The sequence below is a fragment of the Taudactylus pleione genome, unplaced genomic scaffold (genome assembly GCF_031769625.1).
Source record: "Taudactylus pleione unplaced genomic scaffold, aTauple2 ptg000579l, whole genome shotgun sequence".
In the NCBI taxonomy this organism is placed as follows: Eukaryota; Metazoa; Chordata; class Amphibia; order Anura; family Myobatrachidae; genus Taudactylus; species Taudactylus pleione.
This window is the reverse complement of record NW_028284981.1, coordinates 2625368-2646941: the sequence shown is the minus strand read 5'-3', so window position 1 is coordinate 2646941 and position 21574 is coordinate 2625368. Positions and strand designations below refer to the sequence as shown.

Sequence of the window (21574 nt, the reverse complement as noted above, 5' to 3'; positions counted from 1 at the left end):
CACTGCCATAGGGATCAGGCCCGGATTAAGGTCTGTGGGGGCCCCTGGGCAACAAACTTATGGGGGCCCCTTTTGCAATGTCCCCAGTAGTGGTCCCCCTATACAGTGACCCCAGTCTCAGTAGTGCTCCCCCCCTATGCAGTGCCCCTTATATAGTGCCCCCAGTAGTAGTCCCCCCTATGCATTGCCCCCAGTAGTAGTCCCCCTCTATACAGTTGCGCCAGTAGTTGTCCCCCCTATACATTGACCCTAGTAGCGCCCCTCCAGTGCCCCCATGAAGCGGCCCCCCTATACAGTGGCCCCTGTAGTGGCCCCCCCTATGCAGTGCCCCTGTAGCGGCCCCCTATGCAGTTCCCCTTACACACACAAAGAAAAAATCACAACTTACCTGAATCCCCGCTCCTGACGCGACCGCCGCTGTCCGCTCCGAGTCCCAGCTCTTCCACTGCACTATGGGAGAGACGTCAGCATCATGATGTCTCTCCCATCATCACCCGCTGCGGGGGTAGCCGGAAGGCGGAGTTCATGAGTGAGCCCCAGCCGGCTCCCTCCGTTGACGCAGCAGCCAATGAGAGTCTGTCTGACTCTCATCGGCTGCTCTAACAAACACACAGCTGCCGCTGGCAGATGTATGTTTGTCACTGTGCAGTGTGGACCACGCTCACTGCGGTCTCCACTACACTAGCGGCAGGGACACTAGCAGCGGGTGCAGGCTGCACCGCTGCTAGTGGGGGCCCCTCCGTGTGTGGGGGCCCAGGGACGACCGCCCCTGTCGCCCCCCACTTAATCCGGCCCTGATAGGGATGGACATCGGAAGCCCACCATCTAATGATAGCTGAGCTCCCACCATTGAAACTTTCGTGAATTGGTTAAAACTATTTAAATTACTAGTGTCAGGGGGCGGGGCCTCTGTGAACAGGGCGGAGCCTCACAACACCCCCGTTCACGTCACTGTGGGGGCGTGTCCAGCATTCTCTGAGATGCTGGGCTGCCCCCAGTCTCCTCCTATACAGAGAATAGATGCCGTGCGCATGGGCACAGCATCTATTCTCCCACTGCTCACCCGCTGCTATGCAGAGCAGCAGTGTGTGGTTTACCCCCGCAGCTAGCAATCGGATGGGCATCGGAAAGCTGCATCCGATGGCTGACAATCATCGAATTCCCGGTATTCAATGGGAAAAGTACTTCCATCGAATCGGAAACATCGATAGTTGCTAACCATTGGTTTCCAATGTCCTTCCCTACACTGCCATCTATTCGCCATACTCATAGGCTTTCCATGCAGGCAGAAGCACAGACACAAAAATATGACATTACGAAACGACAGATGCGATGCTGGGGCACATATCTGCTATTATTGGAAATTCCCTTTCTGAGTCCTCTGAGTTTCGTCAATAGCATTTACATAATGTCACTGAAGTTGCTGGCCGGGTTACAGGATTCTGGATTGCCGAACCATTCACTTGCTGATACGAAGGATATGGTTTTATAGAGCAGCGTTATCAACTGAACATCCTCGTGCGGTGTGTGTGGCACGGCACCAGTTACCTTGTCTCAGGAAGGGCTCCCGGCCCAGTATCCGAGTACACAGGAAACGCTTTCTGCTAAGTGCTCCTAAAACCACCATCAATCAATCAGTCATTTCAGCTGCCGCTCAGACAAAAGGCAGACATATGCTTACAGACACAGAGCCTCAATCAGAGACGTACAGAATGCCGGCATTTACACAGTTGAGCGATTATCGGTAAACTGCGTATGCATCTAAGTCGCACTGCGTATGCGTGACTTATAAATTACCGTAGTCACTGTCAGCGACTTTTTTAGTGTGATTAACAGTCAGGGAGCGTTTGTGGGAGGTTATAGTGAATAGTGGCAAAGAACACAGGCGCGTCGCCAACCATTTTCGGGGGTGGTTCTTAGCCTGCATCTGCGATCCCGTAGCTGTGGCGTCTTAAGTTCCCACGGCCATTCTGAGCAGCCATAGAGTTACTTGGAACCGTGATAGTCCAATAATCTGTGATCGATGCTGTGTCTTTGTACACAGATACTTGGTGGGCGTCTCATTACATCTCCTGGCAGCTGCAACATTAGTATATTATCACATTGCAGCTGCGTACAGTATCGCAGCTGCGATGGCATTAGCGTACATCTCTGAATCGGGTCCATATTGCAGGTTTAACAATCACAAATCATGCAGTTTAGTACAATGGACCTCATTCAGAGTCGGTCGCTCGGTCGTACCCAGTGATGTTCACTAAACTGCGCATGCGTAGGATTCGCAATGCACGTGCGCAAACTAGTTGTTGCGATCGGAAATTTCTCTCTCCTTGAACACAGCCAGGTCGTTAGTTTGAGTGACAGGATGAGGCGTTTGAGGGAGGTAACAGGGGAAGGTGCTTGTGAACGGGGGAGTGGAGATCCGAACGCAGGCGTCCCTGACTGTGCAAATGGCGTTTTATGGGAGTGCATAATTAAAAAAGTAGTGTCATGGCACATGTGACATGGGTGGTTTTTACACTGGCTAGATCGTAGTGCTTGAGTGAGGGTATGGTCAGCGTTAAGCTCTGCGAGCAGCTCCGATGGGTCCCGATGGTCTCGATTAATCCTTATATCCCCGAAGATGACGTGTGTTACGATCGCAAAGGGGGCGTGTTTTTAGTCTTACGACCGATTCTTACCCTCGCTCGTTCAGCTAGCGAGCCCATCTTAGCGACGCATCTTGCGATCGCTTCATTTGCATATCCGGCCCCTTTTCCCTTACGATAGAGCAGACCTAACGACCGATTCTGAATGAGGTCCAATATGTGTAATAATGCAGCACCAGGGTGAAATATGAAGTAGGTATGGCCATCGGTGGGGTATCCATCGATGGTTCCATCTGTGATTACCATCGATGGCACGCAAAAAAAAATCATCCATAGTGAACCATAGATGGTTTCAAACCCTCGATGGTCACCGCTGCTGGATGCACGGCGGGCCAATCAGAAACAGGGACAGGGCTTAGTGGCTGCCGGAGGCGGGGCTAAGCTCTGTCCTGTAACAAAAAACAAAGCAAACAAACGACCATCAGGAGTCCCTAAACCTAACCCTCCCCCCACCCCGCGGCTATCACCGGCGTGGGGCTAATGATAGGTGTCAGTATTTAGACGCCAATCATTAGTCCAATGCCGGGATTTCACTGTTGGGAAGCCGGCGGTCGGCATTTCGACTGCCGGCTTCCTGACTACATCCCGGATGGAGAATGTGTCTTACCTCCCAACTGTCCCAAGTCCAGCAGGTCAGTCTCCATTTTAGGGAGTTAAGCTTCACCCCCTCTAGGATCTCCATCCTCCATGAAAAAAATTTTGCGCACATTTTGTATAACCGATCACATTCTATAAGGAATAATCTGTACAATATAGGCCACACTAGCATCGTCTAGGCCACAACTCATTCCAACAATCGCACCCCCATTTTTCATATTCCATTTCCCATCAAGAGTTGCTTATTTGCCTACATACAAAATGGATGCTAGCATGGTCCAAGGAATCAGTAGCAAACTATAAAGCTTGGTTTTGTTTTACATCCTGTTATAACCAAACAGTTCATACTGTATATAGTTTTAATAACCTCATTGAACCTCCTGCAGCATTATTTTTTAGTTACGGGTCGTCAACTAAGCGTCCCAAAGTTGACAAAACTAAGCAGGCACACTTTTCCGTGACCGTTTTAGTAGGACTATATATGGCTTCTTACTTAATTTTATCATTCTTGATTAAGCAGTATATACATACACACGTGTCGCGCATAGGATATTTATAATATCATCTTGCTTTCGAGGATGTAAAACTTGTCCAATGTTGAAAACTCCTGGCTATTAGACCAGTCTTGAGAAAGTTTCCGTTAATAGTAGCAAGACTTTTGTAAGCTGCGTAATGCCCTCTTCATTTATTCTTCATAGAAATGTATGTTTATGTCTTCAATTTGTCTTTAGTGGCCCTCTTCATTTAATTGTTTGTTCTTTTCATTTGCAGAATTATTTAGATTAAACGTCTTTGGCAGCCTAAGCAGCCTACCCCGGGCCTTCCGCAGAAGGGAGTCTCAAGATCCAGACTTCCGTAGTAATGTCAACTTGGACAATGTTTTTGAGAAAACCCAAGATGACCTCACAGCCGTGCCCAAGAGCCCCTCCTATGCCAGATCCAGCGACATGTACAGTCACATGGGGACCATGCCTAGACTCAGCAAAAAAGCCTCCAAGCTCAAGAAAGAAAAAGGGAAGACCACACCGGCCGCCATGACCTCGCGGTCAACGAGTGACCTATTAGACGAGGATTCCACCGACATCATAGTGGTCCCCTCCTTAATGGCACAAAAGAAAATATTATCGAAGGCAGAATCAGTTGTGATAACGGTAGAAGCTAGTGAGATGGAGCACCAGGTAGATAAACCAGCAAATGACCCTACAGAGATACCAAACACCTGTGAGAAGTCACCAGTCATTCCTGAACAAAAAACTCAAAAAGAAGTAACAGCAGAGTCCAATGTGGAACAAAACAAAGGGAGTTGTGAGGAGAGGTAAGCGGAGAGGTGTTTTGTAGTGTACTCGTATCATATAATAACACCATTAATTAGTTGTATTATAAAGCCCAACAATTTATTTATTTATTTTTACATATATATATATATATATATATATATATATACACATACAGTATTTCCTTTATTGTGTTATTGGCACGTTTATTTGGGTCAAAATATTCAAGTGCACATGAGGACATGTAATAAGGCAGCAGTAGAGGGGAACAGTAAAGTACAGGGAATTGTTAGGAAATATTTGAATAATATTGAGACAAAAACATACATTATTACTTTGTCAGTAGAGCTAATATAGATTTTTTTTTATTTTTTAAATAAGCTCTTTTGTTGAACATTTATGATTCAATATACAGCACATCAGTCATAAGACGAAATGTCAACAACATGACTAAAGGAATATGTGTTTTTTTTTTTTTCTACATAACATAATATAATGTTTGTTATGACTTCTGTAAGGTTTCTAGAGGCTTACGCTGGCTGGCTGACTTTTTGTGTGCGTCGGCCAGTGTGTACAGACCGTATGTTTATGAACAACGTCGTTCACAGACATATCGCGGCGGCTGAGCAGCACAGCCAATGGCAGATATATCTGCACATCATCAGCCTGACCGCCTGTAGACTTGCTGCAGAGGCCGGCAGGGAGGGGTGCACTAAGAGTCCCCCCCAGCCAGTGGGACCTGCGGCCAGAGGCAATGTTGGTTGTTCAGTATCTATGAACAACCATCATCTGCATATATATCTGGAAGGAAACATTTTAATATTGTTGTAAGATAAAACATAAAATAAAGCTTTTTTTTTAACAATAAAGCATTTTTTTTTGGTAGTACATCTGCTATTGCCATAATCTGCCCATAGTAAATATGCGCTAACTAGATTTCCCATATTGCATTAGAGACCCTGCCATAGTCACTGCCGGGGAAACTCCATTTTACCATATGAAAGGAAAGTGTTTTGTGCACCCCTAGGGATTTATTTATTACGTTAATTATTGGGGTCCGAACGGACCCCAATATTAACATACTAACTCGCCGCAAGCGCCGGAGCAATTCATCATTGCCTCTTCACGGAGACAGCCGATCCGAAAATTAGTTGCCTCTGTGAGCGGCTTCACTGCTCCTTTTCGGAGCAGTGAGACAAGTGCGCATGCGTGATCTACAGGTCACGCATGCGCACAAGAGCCCCGACGTCCGGTGGTAGGAGCTGGACAGGGGTGGAGGGATCCTGAAGGATCCCTTTTACGCGACCCGGGACTCTTTCCCATAGGGAAGGAGCAGCTAGTGGGAGCACTCGCCACCTGAAGATGGTGAATGCTTCCACAATCAAGCTCCGAAAATATTGTATTTTTGGAGCTTGATGAATTCTGTCCCCATACTAGTGTATGGGGACAGCGGGCCATTCTGGGAGAGGAAGGTAAGCAGGAGATATCTGTGATACTAGTGTATGGGGACAGCGGGCCATTCCAGGAGAGGAAGGTAAGCAGGAGATATCTGTGATACTAGTGTATGGGGACAGGGGGCCATTCCAGGAGAGGAAGGTAAGCAGGAAATATCTGTGATACTAGTGTATGGGGACAGCGGGCCATTCTGGGAGAGGAAGGTAAGCAGGAGATATCTGTGATACTAGTGTATGGGGACAGCGGGCCATTCCAGGAGAGGAAGGTAAGCAGGAGATATCTGTGATCAGGGCCGGATTAACAATGGGGCTGATGGAGCTTCAGCTCCAGGCCCACTATCAGAATAGGCCCACAGAAATATTTGCTGCGTGCGCTGCTGTAGACAGGACTTTGTTTTCCTCCTACAGCAGCCTGCCAGTCAGTAGCTGTCCGAGGCCCCGCCCCCCTCCCGGCCGACATCAACCCCCCTTGGCTGCGGCGCCGGAGGGTTAAAAGCTGACAGCACATGATGGCGGAGCAGTGGAAGGCTTCACACTAGCCTTCCCAGCACGGCTAACTCACAGTGACTCGGCACCGCTTCCGCGCCGCCTGACGTCACTGCGTCTGACATCACATAGATGCCGCCCTCCACCAGCACCGCGCCCTGGTCTGAACTTGAAGAAGCCCGCCCCGGCCATGTCCTCCAGCAGAAGGCTCAGCAATGCAGACACAGCAGCTCTGTGAAGGTGGCCTGGCAGTGTTGTCTGATCCACCGAGTCCTGACTGAGGTGAGATGCTGGCCAGTCCTGCTGGCCAGGCTGCCTGGCTGCTGCTGATAGTGTAGAATAAATGTAGTATAATGCAGGGCAGGCCACTTATCAAAATAATATCAAAATAAATATATATATTTAGAGTATAATCTATATTATATACTGTCTGTATATATATATATATATATATATATATGCTGTGTTTATAATATATGTGTGTGTGTATGTGTATATATATATATATATATATATATATATATATATATAAAAATATTTGTAGGGGTGCACTCACCAGACTTCAATCAAAGGCCTCAATGACAACTTTATTCCATAGAACATTAAATGTAGATTTAATGTTCTATGGAATAAAGTTGTCATTGAGCCTTTGATTGAAGTCTGGTGAGTGCACCCCTACAAATATTTTTTATATTGGTGGTTTTTGGTCTTACCTGGACCACATTTTGATGTTGCACCCCAGCGACTATTGCTCTGAAAAGAGTGCGGAATAGACAGACATATATATAACTATTTACCAACACAAGGCCAGCACTTCACAATCAAAGTTTAAACTTTCCCTGGTGCCCTCAAAAATATACAATACTTAATACTAGAAACCAAGCTGCGGCACTCACGGGTCTTGAAATAAAGTATGCACCACACAGGGTAGTTTGTATGAACGAACTGTCTTGTGTGGTGTTATATAATTCATTTCAAGAACCGACGATGCTTGGTTTTGTGTGTGTGTGTGTGTGTGTATCGTATTATATATACATATACACTGCATATATAATATATACACACAGTGTATTATATATATATGTGTATGTATGCAGGGCCGCCATCGGGGGGACCATCGGGACTACTGTCCCGGGCCCGGACAGTAAAACAGAAAAGGGTGGCCCGGTCTGCTCCTGCCCGCTGCCGCTACAGCCAGTGTAGGTTAAAGAGTCCTACACCCGCTGCTGCTGCTACTGCCAGGGCTAATGATGTACTGTATATGGGACCCCCGGGCGGTCCACTCCCCAACCTGCCGCTACTAAAAGGCCCTCCAACCTAGGGGTGCCTAACCCTGACCCCCCCAAAAAAAACTAACCCTAACCCTGCTATGCTCCATAAACCTAACCCTCCCCTCCCTAAAGCTAAGGGCGCCCCGGACCGTGCGTCTAGCTCTGCATATCAATATACAGCACTGTAAGGAGAGGTGGGACTAGCCGTACATACTGTCAGCTGCAGCTCGCACCATATATATATATATATATATATATACATACATAAAAAATCCTCAAAGGTGGCACTCCCATATACAAAAAATAATTTGCAGGTGCCCTCCAGTTAAGGTCAGCCAAGGATGACCCCACAAATAGAAGTCCCCACAGGCGGCACTCTGACATCCAAATAACAGCACAGGAAGATGTGATTGATATCACCAACGTGTCGGAGTGTTTATTCCAGCCCCTTCATCAAGGTACAACAATGGTATATACCTATAATAAAGACATTTATACTCACAATACCCCACATGCAGTCCACACCGCGTGTTGCCAGGGTAAAGGATAGCCAGGCTGTGGGTGTCTCCACTCTCCTAGGACTGACGCTGTACAAGCATTGGTGTGGAGGATAGGTGTGATGATGTCATCAGCAGGTGACCCGGCCCCAGACGCTGCGCGGTGTGGACTGCACGTGGGGTATTGTGAGTATAAATGTCTTTATTATATGTACAGTATATACCATTGTTGTACCTTGATGAAGGGGCTGGAATAAACGCTCCGAAACGTTGGTGATATCAATCACATTTTTTCCTGTGCTGTTATTTGGATTTCAGAGTGCCGCCTGTGTGGACTTCTATATATATATATATATATATATATATATATATATATACACACACACACATATATTTAGAGTATATATATGTGTGTGTGTGTATAGCTATATATATATATATATATATATATACAGTCAGGTTCATAAATATTGGCCTCTATTCACCACCACAATGGCTTTGAAATGAAACAAACAAGGTGTGCTTTAACTGCAGACTTTCAGATTTAATTTGAGGGTAATTACATCCAAATCAGGTGAACGGTGTAGGAATTACAACGGTTTCTATATGTGGCTCCCACTTTTTAAGGGGCCAAAAGTAATGGGACTATCAACTCAAAAACTATTTCATGGACAGGTGTGGGCTATTCCCTCGTTATTTCATTATCAATTAAGCAGGTAAAAGGTCTGGAGTTGATTCTAGGTGTGACATTTGCATTTGGAATCAGTTGCTGTCAACTCTCAATGGGCTCTATTTACTACAATCCGCATATTGAATGCGGATTGTAGTGTGATATTACCGAGTGAATTCGCATTGCGAATTCAGGTAATATCACAGGGATTTACTATAAATCCCTTGCAGGGACAGAGCTTGCGATAAAGCTCTGTCCCTGCGGATCCCATCCGCACTGTAGTCGCGGTATTTTCGGAAAAAATACCGCGACTAAGAGCCCGCGCATGCACCGACGCTAAGCCCCGCCCCCGGCGCTAAGCCCCGCCCCCGCGATCACGGACCCCCGCGACCCCCCCCCCCCCACGACCCCCCCCTTCATTAGTTACACTTACCTGCATCCTCCTGGCCTCCGGTGATCTTCTCCGGGCTTCCCGATCAGGTGATCTCCCATACTGCACTGGGGCCCGATCACCTGATGACCGGGCCCCAGTGTACTATGGGAGACCAGCTGACCGGAGAGGAGCCATCACCGAAGGCCCGATCACCGGTCCCTGGATTCAGGTAAGGAAAAAAAAAAATGTTTAATTTTTTTTTTCTTTTTTGTACAGCAATCAGCTTGCGGTCTGCTTAGACCACATAGCTGATTACTGGTACCGGCTCCCGCCTCTGCTCTCCCCGTTAGAGCAGAGTGGGAGCCCGGTAACCGGGGGAGACCCTGGATAACGCCACCTTCAGGTGGCGTTATTATCACAGGGCTTCCCCCGGTATTTTTTTACAATTTATTTTTAGTAACTTAGGTCGGATCACATTTCCCATTACAATTATGGGAAATGCGATCTGCTTTACTAAAAATAAGTGATACTGGGGGTTGGAGCAGAATTTTACTAATTCTACTCCAATTGCCCTATAGTAACTACAGGTGAAACTAAAATAATGTGAAAAGGGTGTGAAAACACCCTTTTTCACTTTATTTTAGTAAAAATAATGTTAATAAATAGAGCCCAATATGAGATCCAAAGAGCTGTCACTATCAGTGAAGCAAGCCATCATTAGGCTGAAAAATCAAAACAAACCCATCAGAGAGATAGCAAAAACATTAGGTGTGGCCAAATCAACTGTTTGGAACATTCTTAAAAAGAAAGAATGCACCAGAGCGCTCAGCAACACCAAAAGACCCGGAAGACCACGGAAAACAATTGTGGTGGATGACAGAAGAATTATTTCCCTGGTGAAGAAAAACCCCTTCACAACAGTTGGCCAAATCAAGAATGCTCTCCAGGAGGTAGGTGTATATGTGTCAAAGTCAACACTCAAGAGAAGACTTCACAAGACTTCACAAGAGTGAATATAGAGGGTTCACCACAAGATGTAAACCATTGGTGAGCCACAAAAACAGGAAGACCAGATTAGAGTTTGCCAAACAACATCTAAAAAAGCCATTACAGTTCTGGAACAACATCCTATGGACAGATGAGACAAATATCAACTTGTACCAGAGTGATGGGAAGAGAAGAATATGGAGAAGGAAAGGAACTGCTCATGATCCAAAACATACCATCTCATCAGTGAAGCATGGTGGTGATAGTGTTATGGCGTGGGCATGTATGGCTGCCAATGGAACTGGTTCCCTTGTATTTATTGATGATGTGACTGCTGACAAAAGCAGCAGAATGAATTCTGAAGTGTTTCGGGCAATTTTATATGCTCATATTTAGTCAAATGCTTCAGAACTCTTTGGATGGCGCTTCACAGTGCAGATGGACAATGACCCGAAGCATACTGCAAAAGCAACCAAAGAGTTTTTTAAGGCTAAAAAGTGGAATGTTATGCAATGGCCAAGTCAATCCCCTGACCTGAATCCGATTGAGCATGCATTTCACTTGATGAAGACAAAACTGAAGGGAAAATGCCCCAAGAACAAGCAGGAACTGAAGACATTTGCAGTAGAGGCCTGGCAGAGCATCACCAGGGATGAAACCCAGCATCTGGTGATGTCTGTGTGTTCCAGACTTCAGGCTGTAATTGCCTGCAAAGGATTTGCAACAAAGTATTAAAAAGTGAAAGTTAGATTTAGGATTGTTTAGTTTGTCCCATTACTTTTGGCCCCTTAAAAAGTGGTTGGCACATATAGAAACCGTTGTAATTCCTACACCGTTCACCTGATTTGGATGTAATTACCCTCAAATTAAATCTGAAAGTCTGCAGTTAAAGCACATCTTGTTTGTTTCATTTCAAAGCCATTGTGGTGGTGAATAGAGGCCAAAATATGAAAATGCTGTCAATGTCCCAATATTTATGCACCTGACTGTATGTATGCATATCTATATATGTGTCTATAAATAAATATATATAATACATGTGTAAATATTATTAATATATGCACAGAGTATGATTGATTTTTGGATGTCTGAAAAAATGACAAATAAAAGCACAATTTTTAAATGAGATCGGAAGGGGTAGGTGCGAGATTAATATTTTTGTCAGGGTGCATACAAACATAACAATTCCGAAGATAAATACCCAGACTGGACCAACAATGGCGCATCATGATCCCAATCACATTCTTTATTTACAGCCTACTTGTGGTATGGATGCTCTGGGACACTCAATCTCGTGAGACCTGTGACATCCTCACTTGCGAAGAAACTGTGCCATGAGGAAAGGGTCCTACGCATACTTGCCGACATTCAGCTCCTCCCTCCTTCCGGGAGGGAGCTGAATGTCTGTATACAGCGGGGGGGCGTGGCGGTGATAAAGTAATGGGGGCGGGTGCGTGACCGAGCGACCGTGTCTTCATGGCCCTGTCCCCTCTTCACATGCCGAAATTAACGACATTGCGAAACGGGTTGGGGCCACGATGACGCGACTCAGTGTGAATCACATCACCGCCCCCACCCACTGTGCGGGTTTCTATCAAAACTGCGGGGGCGGCCGCCAGGAGGCTTGCCTTCCTTTCCAGGGGGCCGGGAGCAGCACACAATATTTGGGAGGCTCCTGGCCAAATTTGGAGGGTAGACAAGCCTGGTCCTACGTGGTCCTGGAACATCGTTGAAACATCGCACCCTCTGTCACAGCACACAATAGGCCCTTCTTAAATTTCAGCTCCAGGCCCATGAGAACCTTAATCTGGCACTGTCTGTGATACTAGTGTATGGGGACAGCGGGCCATTCCGGGAGAGGAAGGTAAGCAGGAGATATCTGTGATTCTAGTGTATGGGGACAGCGGGCCATTCCGGGAGAGGAAGGTAAGCAGGAGATATCTGTGATACTAGTGTATGGGGACAGCGGGCCATTCCGGGAGAGGAAGGTAAGCAGGAGATATCTGTGATGCTTGTAAGCTCTCATGAGCAGGGACCTCTTCCCTCATGTGCTTCTCTTTACATTTTCTTCTACTCTCTACTCCCCATTAGGGCACCTAACACGGGACCGCCAACTCCCGGCAGCTTATTGTGAGTGCTTTAATCACTATTTCAGCAATGTATATAAGTTGTGTCCCTGTCCTGCACTGTAATGTACTGTAAGTTACTTGTTTCTTGTTCACTTATTAGTTCTATGTACTATGTAAGGCGCTGCGGAACACTTGTGGCGCCATATAAATAAAGGATAATAATAATAATAATAGTGTATGGGGACAGCGGGCCATTCCGGGAGAGGAAGGTAAGCAGGAGATATCTGTGATGCTAGTGTATGGGGACAGCGGGCCATTCCGGGAGAGGAAGGTAAGCAGGATATATCTGTGATACTAGTGTATGGGGACAGCGGGCCATTCCGCGAGAGAAAGGTAAGCAGGAGATATCTGTGATACTAGTGTATGGGGACAGCGGGCCATTCCGCGAGAGAAAGGTAAGCAGGAAATATCTGTGATACTAGTGTATGGGGACAGCGGGCCATTCCGGGAGAGGAAGGTAAGCAGGAGATATCTGTGATGCTAGTGTATGGGGACAGCGGGCCATTCCGCGAGAGAAAGGTAAGCAGGAAATATCTGTGATACTAGTGTATGGGGACAGCGGGCCATTCCGGGAGAGGAAGGTAAGCAGGATATATCTGTGATACTAGTGTATGGGGACAGCGGGCCATTCCGCGAGAGAAAGGTAAGCAGGAGATATCTGTGATACTAGTGTATGGGGACAGCGGGCCATTCCGCGAGAGAAAGGTAAGCAGGAAATATCTGTGATACTAGTGTATGGGGACAGCGGGCCATTCCGGGAGAGGAAGGTAAGCAGGAGATATCTGTGGTAAGCAGGAGATATCTGTGATACTAGTGTATGGGGACAGCGGGCCATTCTGGGAGAGGAAGGTAAGCAGGAGATATCTGTGATACTAGTGTATGGGGACAGCGGGCCATTCCGGGAGAGGAAGGTAAGCAGGAGATATCTGTGATGCTAGTGTATGGGGACAGCGGGCCATTCCGGGAGAGGAAGGTAAGCAGGAGATATCTGTGATGCTAGTGTATGGGGACAGCGGGCCATTCCGGGAGAGGAAGGTAAGCAGGATATATCTGTGATACTAGTGTATGGGGACAGCGGGCCATTCCGCGAGAGAAAGGTAAGCAGGAGATATCTGTGATACTAGTGTATGGGGACAGCGGGCCATTCCGCGAGAGAAAGGTAAGCAGGAAATATCTGTGATACTAGTGTATGGGGACAGCGGGCCATTCCGGGAGAGGAAGGTAAGCAGGAGATATCTGTGGTAAGCAGGAGATATCTGTGATACTAGTGTATGGGGACAGCGGGCCATTCTGGGAGAGGAAGGTAAGCAGGAGATATCTGTGATACTAGTGTATGGGGACAGCGGGCCATTCCGGGAGAGGAAGGTAAGCAGGAGATATCTGTGATGCTAGTGTATGGGGACAGCGGGCCATTCCGGGAGAGGAAGGTAAGCAGGAGATATCTGTGATGCTAGTGTATGGGGACAGCGGGCCATTCCGGGAGAGGAAGGTAAGCAGGATATATCTGTGATACTAGTGTATGGGGACAGCGGGCCATTCCGCGAGAGAAAGGTAAGCAGGAGATATCTGTGATGCTAGTGTATGGGGACAGCGGGCCATTCCGGGAGAGGAAGGTAAGCAGGATATATCTGTGATACTAGTGTATGGGGACAGCGGGCCATTCCGCGAGAGAAAGGTAAGCAGGAGATATCTGTGATACTAGTGTATGGGGACAGCGGGCCATTCCGCGAGAGAAAGGTAAGCAGGAAATATCTGTGATACTAGTGTATGGGGACAGCGGGCCATTCCGGGAGAGGAAGGTAAGCAGGAGATATCTGTGGTAAGCAGGAGATATCTGTGATACTAGTGTATGGGGACAGCGGGCCATTCCGCGAGAGAAAGGTAAGCAGGAGATATCTGTGATACTAGTGTATGGGGACAGCGGGCCATTCCGGGAGAGGAAGGTAAGCAGGAGATATCTGTGCTGCTAGTGCATGGGGACAGCGGGCCATTCCGGGAGAGGAAGGTAAGCAGGAGATATCTGTGATGCTAGTGTATGGGGACAGCGGGCCATTCCGGGAGAGGAAGGTAAGCAGGATATATCTGTGATCCTAGTGTATGGGGACAGCGGGCCATTCCGCGAGACAAAAGGTAAGCAAGAGATATCTGTGATACTAGTGTATGGGGACAGCGGGCCATTCCGCGAGAGAAAGGTAAGCAGGAGATATCTGTGATACTAGTGTATGGGGACAGCGGGCCATTCCGCGAGAGAAAGATAAGCAGGAGGTATCTGTGATACTAGTGTATGGGGACTGCGGACCATTCCGGGAGAGGAAGGTAAGCAGGAGATATCTGTGATACTAGTGTATGGGGACAGCGGGCCATTCCGGGAGAGGAAGGTAAGCAGGAGATATCTGTGATGCTAGTGTATGGGGACAGCGGGCCATTCCGGGAGAGGAAGGTAAGCAGGAGATATCTGTGATGCTAGTGTATGGGGACAGCGGGCCATTCCGGGAGAGGAAGGTAAGCAGGAGATATCTGTGATACTAGTCTATGGGGACAGCGGGCCTATCCGCAAGAGAAAGGTAAGCAGGAGATATCTGTGATACTAGTGTATGGGGACAGCGGGCATTCCGCGAGAGAAAGGTAAGCAGGATATATCTGTGATACTAGTGTATGGGGACAGCGGCCATTCCGCGAGAGAAATGTAAGTAGGAGATATCTGTGATACTAGTGTATGGGGACAGCGGGCCAATCCGCTAGAGAAAGGTAAGCGGGAGATATCTGTGATACTAGTGTATGGGGACAGCGGGCCAATCCGCTAGAGAAAGGTAAGTAGGAGATATCTGTGATACTAGTGTATGGGGACAGGGGCCAATCCGCTAGAGAAAGGTAAGTAGGAGATATATCTGTGATATCTCCTGCTTTACCTTCTTGATGAATGGCCCGATAACTTAATTTCTACAACTGCAGGTGAAAATGTGCATTTTCACCTGCTTTTGTAGAAATTAAGTGATGATGAACAGACCCCCTGGAGATATATGTAACAATAATGCTACATGCTGTGTTCCAACTAAACTAACCATTACATTCACTACAACACCAAGTGGAGGTGCGATCTGTTTCTCATCCACTTAAAATCTGGAATGGTCCTGAGAATACACAGCCACAAATCAACCGCACGAAGTTAGGAGTTTGTTCGCTGTTAAACAACTGTTATAACTATGGGGTCTATTTACTAAGCAGTGTTAGGAGACAGAGTAAAAAGTGATAAGGTACCAGCCAATCAGCTCCCAACTGTCATTTTTCAGACACAGCCTGTGAGACAGGGGCATATCTATAATGGGTGCAGGGTGTGCTGGGAACGCACCGCACACGCTGCACCCATAATAATACTATACTTACCTCTCCGGAGTCCCACGTCGGCCATTATCCCGTCGTTTGTGCATGCGCAGTACAGGGAACATGGCCGCCGCGGCCATTTTCCCAGTTACCTGTGCAAACACTACAGGCTCTGGGCACACTCTAGTGTGTCCAGACTGCACACGGGCCCCCTCCTCTCTAGAAACGCCCCTGCTGTGAGATGACAGTTGGGAGCTGATTGGCTGGCACCTTATCACTTTCTTATAACTTTTCACTCTGTCTCCTAACACTGCTTAGTAAATAGACCCCCTATATCTCTATCACCAACACTACACCACATCCTGAGAAAGATGCTACTGTAAGACGCAAGAGCAGTAACCAGAACCCAAATATACATTGTGCAGCATCAAAGCCTCTACATGTAAATTGTAGCATGTGGAAGACACTAGCTAACTATAGACAATGGAACGGGCCGATATACAGTATCTATCAATGTTTACTCAACTTTATTCTCAACATTATAGTTATGTATTTATACAGCACCCACATATCATGCAGCGCTTTACAGAGAATGTTTCAGTCGTTCACATCAGTCCCTGCCCCGGCGGAGCTTACAATCTATTTTCCCTATCACAAGGAAACACATACATAGTAGGGTCAGGTGTTTTTTTTTTTTTTAGTCAGGAGCCAACTAGCACCCGGAAGAAACACCATGCACACATTAGAGAGAACATACAAACTACACACAGATCGGCCATGACTGGAAACTGAACGCATGACCTCACTCAGGGGTCGATTCAGACCCGGACGCTAAGCTGCGCTCTCTCGCTGCCAAAAGGGGCCGGGTATGCAAATTCCGCGATCGCACTGTCTGGTATTTGGATGCCCTCTATGTCTTAGAGAGCGACAGCAGAGTGAGCACACGCCGGTATAAAGACGCCCACTTTTCTTTGTTAGCACACGTCATCTCCAGGAAGTGTATGATTAATCGGAACCATCGAGAGCCATCGGAGCTGCACGTAGCCCTTGAGGTAGACCTTACCCCACCGCAAGCACTGCGATCACTGCAGCCTGAAATACAACCAAGTGACGAGTACAATGACGCTACTTTGCTAATTATGCACACCCATAAAACACCGTTTTGACGCCCAGACACGCCTGCGTTTGCAGCACCACTCCCCTGTTCACAAGCACCTTCCCCTGTTACCACCCACAAACGGCACTGTCACTCAAAGTAGCTCTCAGTCTTTGTGCAACGAGCGCGCGATTCCCGTTCGCTATGCAGTGCAACAATCGCCCATAGCGTGCGTCTGCGGCTTAGCGTCCGGGTCTGAATCGACCCCTCAGTGCTGTAAGGCAGTAATGCTTACCACTACGTCAACCATACTGACAAATTGTAGAAGTGTTTTATTTATTTTTTACTGTGTTATTTTTCATAACAAAAATAGTACAAACAAAGTATTTTCTTCACGTTAATCATAAAATTATTATAAATTTTTTTTTTATAAAATTGCATTATTACTATTTATGTGTGTAAAAAAAAAATGCTTTTGATATAACTACGATCATCATTTTATAAAGCACAGCAGCTGAATCCTATTGCAGCATTTGACAATTTGCATAGTATCTATAGAGTGCTTTCCTGCCTATACGCTTCTCTGGCGCATGAATCCTTCTTTAGACCCCACGGTAATATATTTCAATGTAATTTATAGCCTGTGCAAAGGGGCCTCTGAAAGCCCGGCCACTGGCCTGACCTACACGTTCCATTATAGCTCTGTGACATGAGGGTAATACAGCATCTCTGCAGCACTGAGCTTCTTGCATAATCAGGGCGATAGGTGGTGGGTGTAAGAGGCCACTAAACATACACGACAATGGGGGCCTATACAGACAGTCATGCATCTTGTAACATATGCACCTATGGATATAAATGCAACAATTTAAAAAACCACTAAACCCTGCAAATGAAAATACACTGTGTAGTGTTACCTTGGCAATTCACTGTAGCTCTGTTAAAAAGTAAAATATGAATTCCCCCTACTCCATTACAGACAGCTGAAGCTACTGCCATACGTTTAGGACATGATAAAGGCGGAACGTTCAGACGTTTGATATGTTGAGACTTCGCTAGCCCAGTGTATGAATCATATAGATGATCCCGCCCACTTCCTAGTGAGATTAGCAGGAGGAGGGGTGTGGTCACGTCATTCCCGGCAAATCGCATTATCGTAGACCACGCCCCTCTGCACCTCTCCTCTTCACCATTTGCGTTTTTTTATTGGAATAGATTTTGTAATGGCAGGCATGCAAACACATAAATCAGAGGTTCCCAATTGCGGTCCTCAAGGCACCCCAACAGTTCAGGTTTTTGAGATATCCATGGTTGAGCACACGTGGTTAAATCAAATTGACTGAGGTACTAATAGATATTTACCAATGAGTTTTATCATTCACAACGAGTGATAAAACTTGTAGAGTATGATAAATGGCGCTCCAGCCAATCAGCCCCTAACTGTCATTTTTCCAACAGATGACAGTTAGGAGCTGATTGGCTGGAGCACCATTATCGTAAGCAACGTGTTTTATCACTCATTGTGAATGATAAAACTCGTAGATAAGTGAGGCCCTAAGTCACCTGTGTTCAAGCATTGGATATCTTTAAAACCTGGACTGTTAGGGTGTAGTGAGGATCGAGTTTGGGAACCTCTGACCTAAGAGTTTCAGTTGGGAATTGCCGGAAGGGGGAAACGAGCGCCACCGGTTTGGGTATTACTGCACATATCAGGGGCATGCAGGCTAGCAGGATGATATATATAGCGGGGCAGAAAAGCTGGGGCCCTGATTGGTTGGTAATTTACAGTGTCTTCCAAAAGTAAGTAATTAAATATGTCCACTATGCTTTCTGTCATTCCTCTGATGGAGGTTGCCCTTTTAGGGTTGAAGATGATTGACAGACTTGTAAAATTGCTTTGCAGAAATTGTTTATGTGATTTTGGGATGCAATGAGGAAGTCGACAGTCACAATGTTGACAGTGGCTATGTAGATACGAGGAAGTCGGCGCCAGGATCCGGACATGGTTGGAATGCTAATTACAGCATTTTAACCGTGCGAGCATCATAACTTTAAACATGCTCCTAAAGAAGGTCGCCATTTTAGGGGGAGAGTAGTCATACTTGCCGACATTCCTGGGCAGCTTTCCGGGAGCAGCAGGGGGGGACCTGCTGCGCTTCTCTTCGGGGGAGGGGCCAGACGATAGACTGCATTAGGCCCTACCCCTTTACAGACCCCCCCTCGCAATTCGCCGGTCTGTGAGGAGGGGGTGAGGCTAAATTACAAGATCCGCACCATTTAGCCCCGCCCCTTCCCTACGGACCCAAAAATTCCAGATAAAATATCCCCATCCTGCCCACTTCACTAGGAAGCGGGCGGTATGCGAGAGATATGCCTTCTCTTCCGGGATTGCAGGGGGTTACCCGGAAAAATCGGGAGCCTCCCGCGATTCCCGGGGTGAGTAGGCATGTAGAAAGCTGAAGTGGCGCCATCTTTCCAGCAATATTTTCAGGAGGATGGAGCTGAAGGGAAGGCCATTGGAATCATACATGATGCCATTGTACATTTGCAGTAGGAAAGGACATTGGAAACCCGCCATCAAATGGTTGCAGGGATTCCAACATCAAATCCAGCGATGCGATGGCTACTAGCTGGTATAACCATCGAAGGTTTTAGTGTGCGTATGTGCAGCAGCATTTAGAGCTTTGCTCATGCGCTCATTAACTGAGCTTCGGGTGTCCGCAGCTGCACAGAAGCAGCCAGCCAATTGGCTGAGCAAAGCTGCATCCAATGGCTGGCAACTATCGAATAACTGCAATTGGATGGGGAACATCGATGGTTGCTAACCTTCGGCTTCCAATGTCCATCTCTAATTTGCAGCACATCCCTGAAGCTCCCTCTTCCTCTCTGTGCATCATGAGAACAGGAGGAGGTCCTGGGATACCCAGAGCATGTTAATGACCTGGAATTCCATCACTTTCCAGAGCCAGGAGGAGCCGTCCCCTTGTCCTGCTGTACATTCCATACAGGGCAGTGGAGGGAGGGATATACACAGAGATAGGAGGAGGAGGGAGGCTGCTGGGATTCAGGGCAGACTTTTCCCAACTTCCCAAACGGTCCGCTGCTTGGGAGCTGAGAACTTTTTATTTTCAGATGAGTTTGGATTTCAAAGCCATGACAGACGTGGGGAGAAGATTTTACCCCATAGGCTACTGGTAAGGGATGTAGGCAATGCTGTTATTTAAAGTTCATTGCATGACATTTAGCATTTTTTTTTGTATTGTTCATAATCTGCAGAATACGTAATTGGCTTTATACCAAACAGTAATGTTGTCAGTGCTTTGTGGGCTCACAATTGTAGCAACTGGTTAATGCTGCAGATCAGGACAGATAACTCAGTGTTGCATTACCTGGTGAGCATATATGTTACAGTAAAGCACAGGAGCCAAATCTGTGGGTGCTTCAGCAGACCCAATATTTACCATTAATAAGTTGGAAAGTTGGCTCCAAGGAGTTAAAATGGACAGTTTTGGGAGCATATCCCTCTGTAGAGGTTTACATGTGATTATCGGGCAGCAGGATGGGGGCAAGAAAGAAGTGATGAGTTGGGATTTAGGCTATGTTGTCAGTTACTTATTTATATGCTAAAATACTGTGCTAGGGCTTCAACCCAATGAGAAGAACATGGGTGATGTGACTCAGGGGGTAACGGATTGTACTGTCTGACCTGGCTGGTGAGAGGAGACAGTGGCATCTACCAGCCACTAGGGACTAGTTGCCAATAGGGACTTCAACTCTGGATAATGTGATATAGATCTATATTAATGAAATATACAGATTTATGGGATATGTATCATTTTTCAGTAGCATGGTAGAATAATGTGGTCTCTTGGATCATATACCAATCCACTGCATCTATTACTTTTGCTGGGGCAGTAGCGAGGAGCGTGCAACCATGCCGCCACCTAGGATGCAAGGCGCAGGGGGTGGCACGATTGCTGCCACAATGGCTCCCTTTTCCAGTTACATAGGATGGCGCATGGGCACTTGTTCTGTAATGTCATGAAGCCACGGCTCGGGGCTTCTCTGCACCATGCCTTTTGCACATAACATCCACAACTGGATTATATATAAGATATATTTTTCTTTTTCCCGGTATTTTATTTCTTCTCTCCCATTTTCCAGCTATGTTTCACATCCTGATATCACAATAACGTCTCTCCGATCTTGCACCTCTGCTCTTTGGGATTCTCTCTTTCCGAGTAACACATACTGTATCTGGCTGACATCATCTGGTTACCATTAAGCTGCTAGTTATTTATAGGGAGGTCACACTGCTTGGCAGAGTGGTCCAGAGCAGTGACCTCACTCTTTCCCCCCTAGTCGCTGTGTGTAATGGGATTTACTGTGTCAGCACGGTACTGTTCTCCACTAATACAAAGCAACTCTCCAGAGTCATGGAAACCCAGGACATTCTGTAGGCCCCCATTTATCAACATTTTAGTGGTAAGGAATTTTTTTTTATTTGCATTATATTCGCAGGGCAATACAGCAATACTTATACCCATTTTCCACCAAAACCCAGGTCTGATATGGTTCCAACTCAGGTCAGATCCTGTTTACACTGCACCTTCGATCTGAGTTATTCCTGGGTCAGCCCTGTTCACACTGAACCTGGGTCTGCCCTGCTAAACTTGTAAGGTCATAAAAAGTGGGAGGTGATTGCTCCACAACCACCAAACAGCTCATTTTAGGCATGACCCAGGTCGGATAACCTGGGTTGATAACCTGGGTT

At 46.7% G+C, this 21574-nt stretch overlaps 1 protein-coding gene across 2 annotated transcripts in view; it reads left to right on the top strand.

The window, feature by feature from the left end:
• The first annotated feature begins 4189 nt into the window (after window positions 1-4189).
• SH2D3C (SH2 domain containing 3C) overlaps window positions 4190-21574 on the top strand; it is a 51794-nt gene continuing 34409 nt past the window's right edge. Inside the window, exon 1 of one of the 2 annotated variants that reach the window (XM_088453361.1) lies at window positions 4190-4557. In XM_088453361.1, the coding sequence (XP_088309487.1) occupies window positions 4190-4557 (368 nt within the window). Of the gene's footprint in view, window positions 4558-19905; window positions 19995-21574 lie in introns of those variants that run through there. The other variant, XM_088453362.1, reaches the window with a different exon arrangement.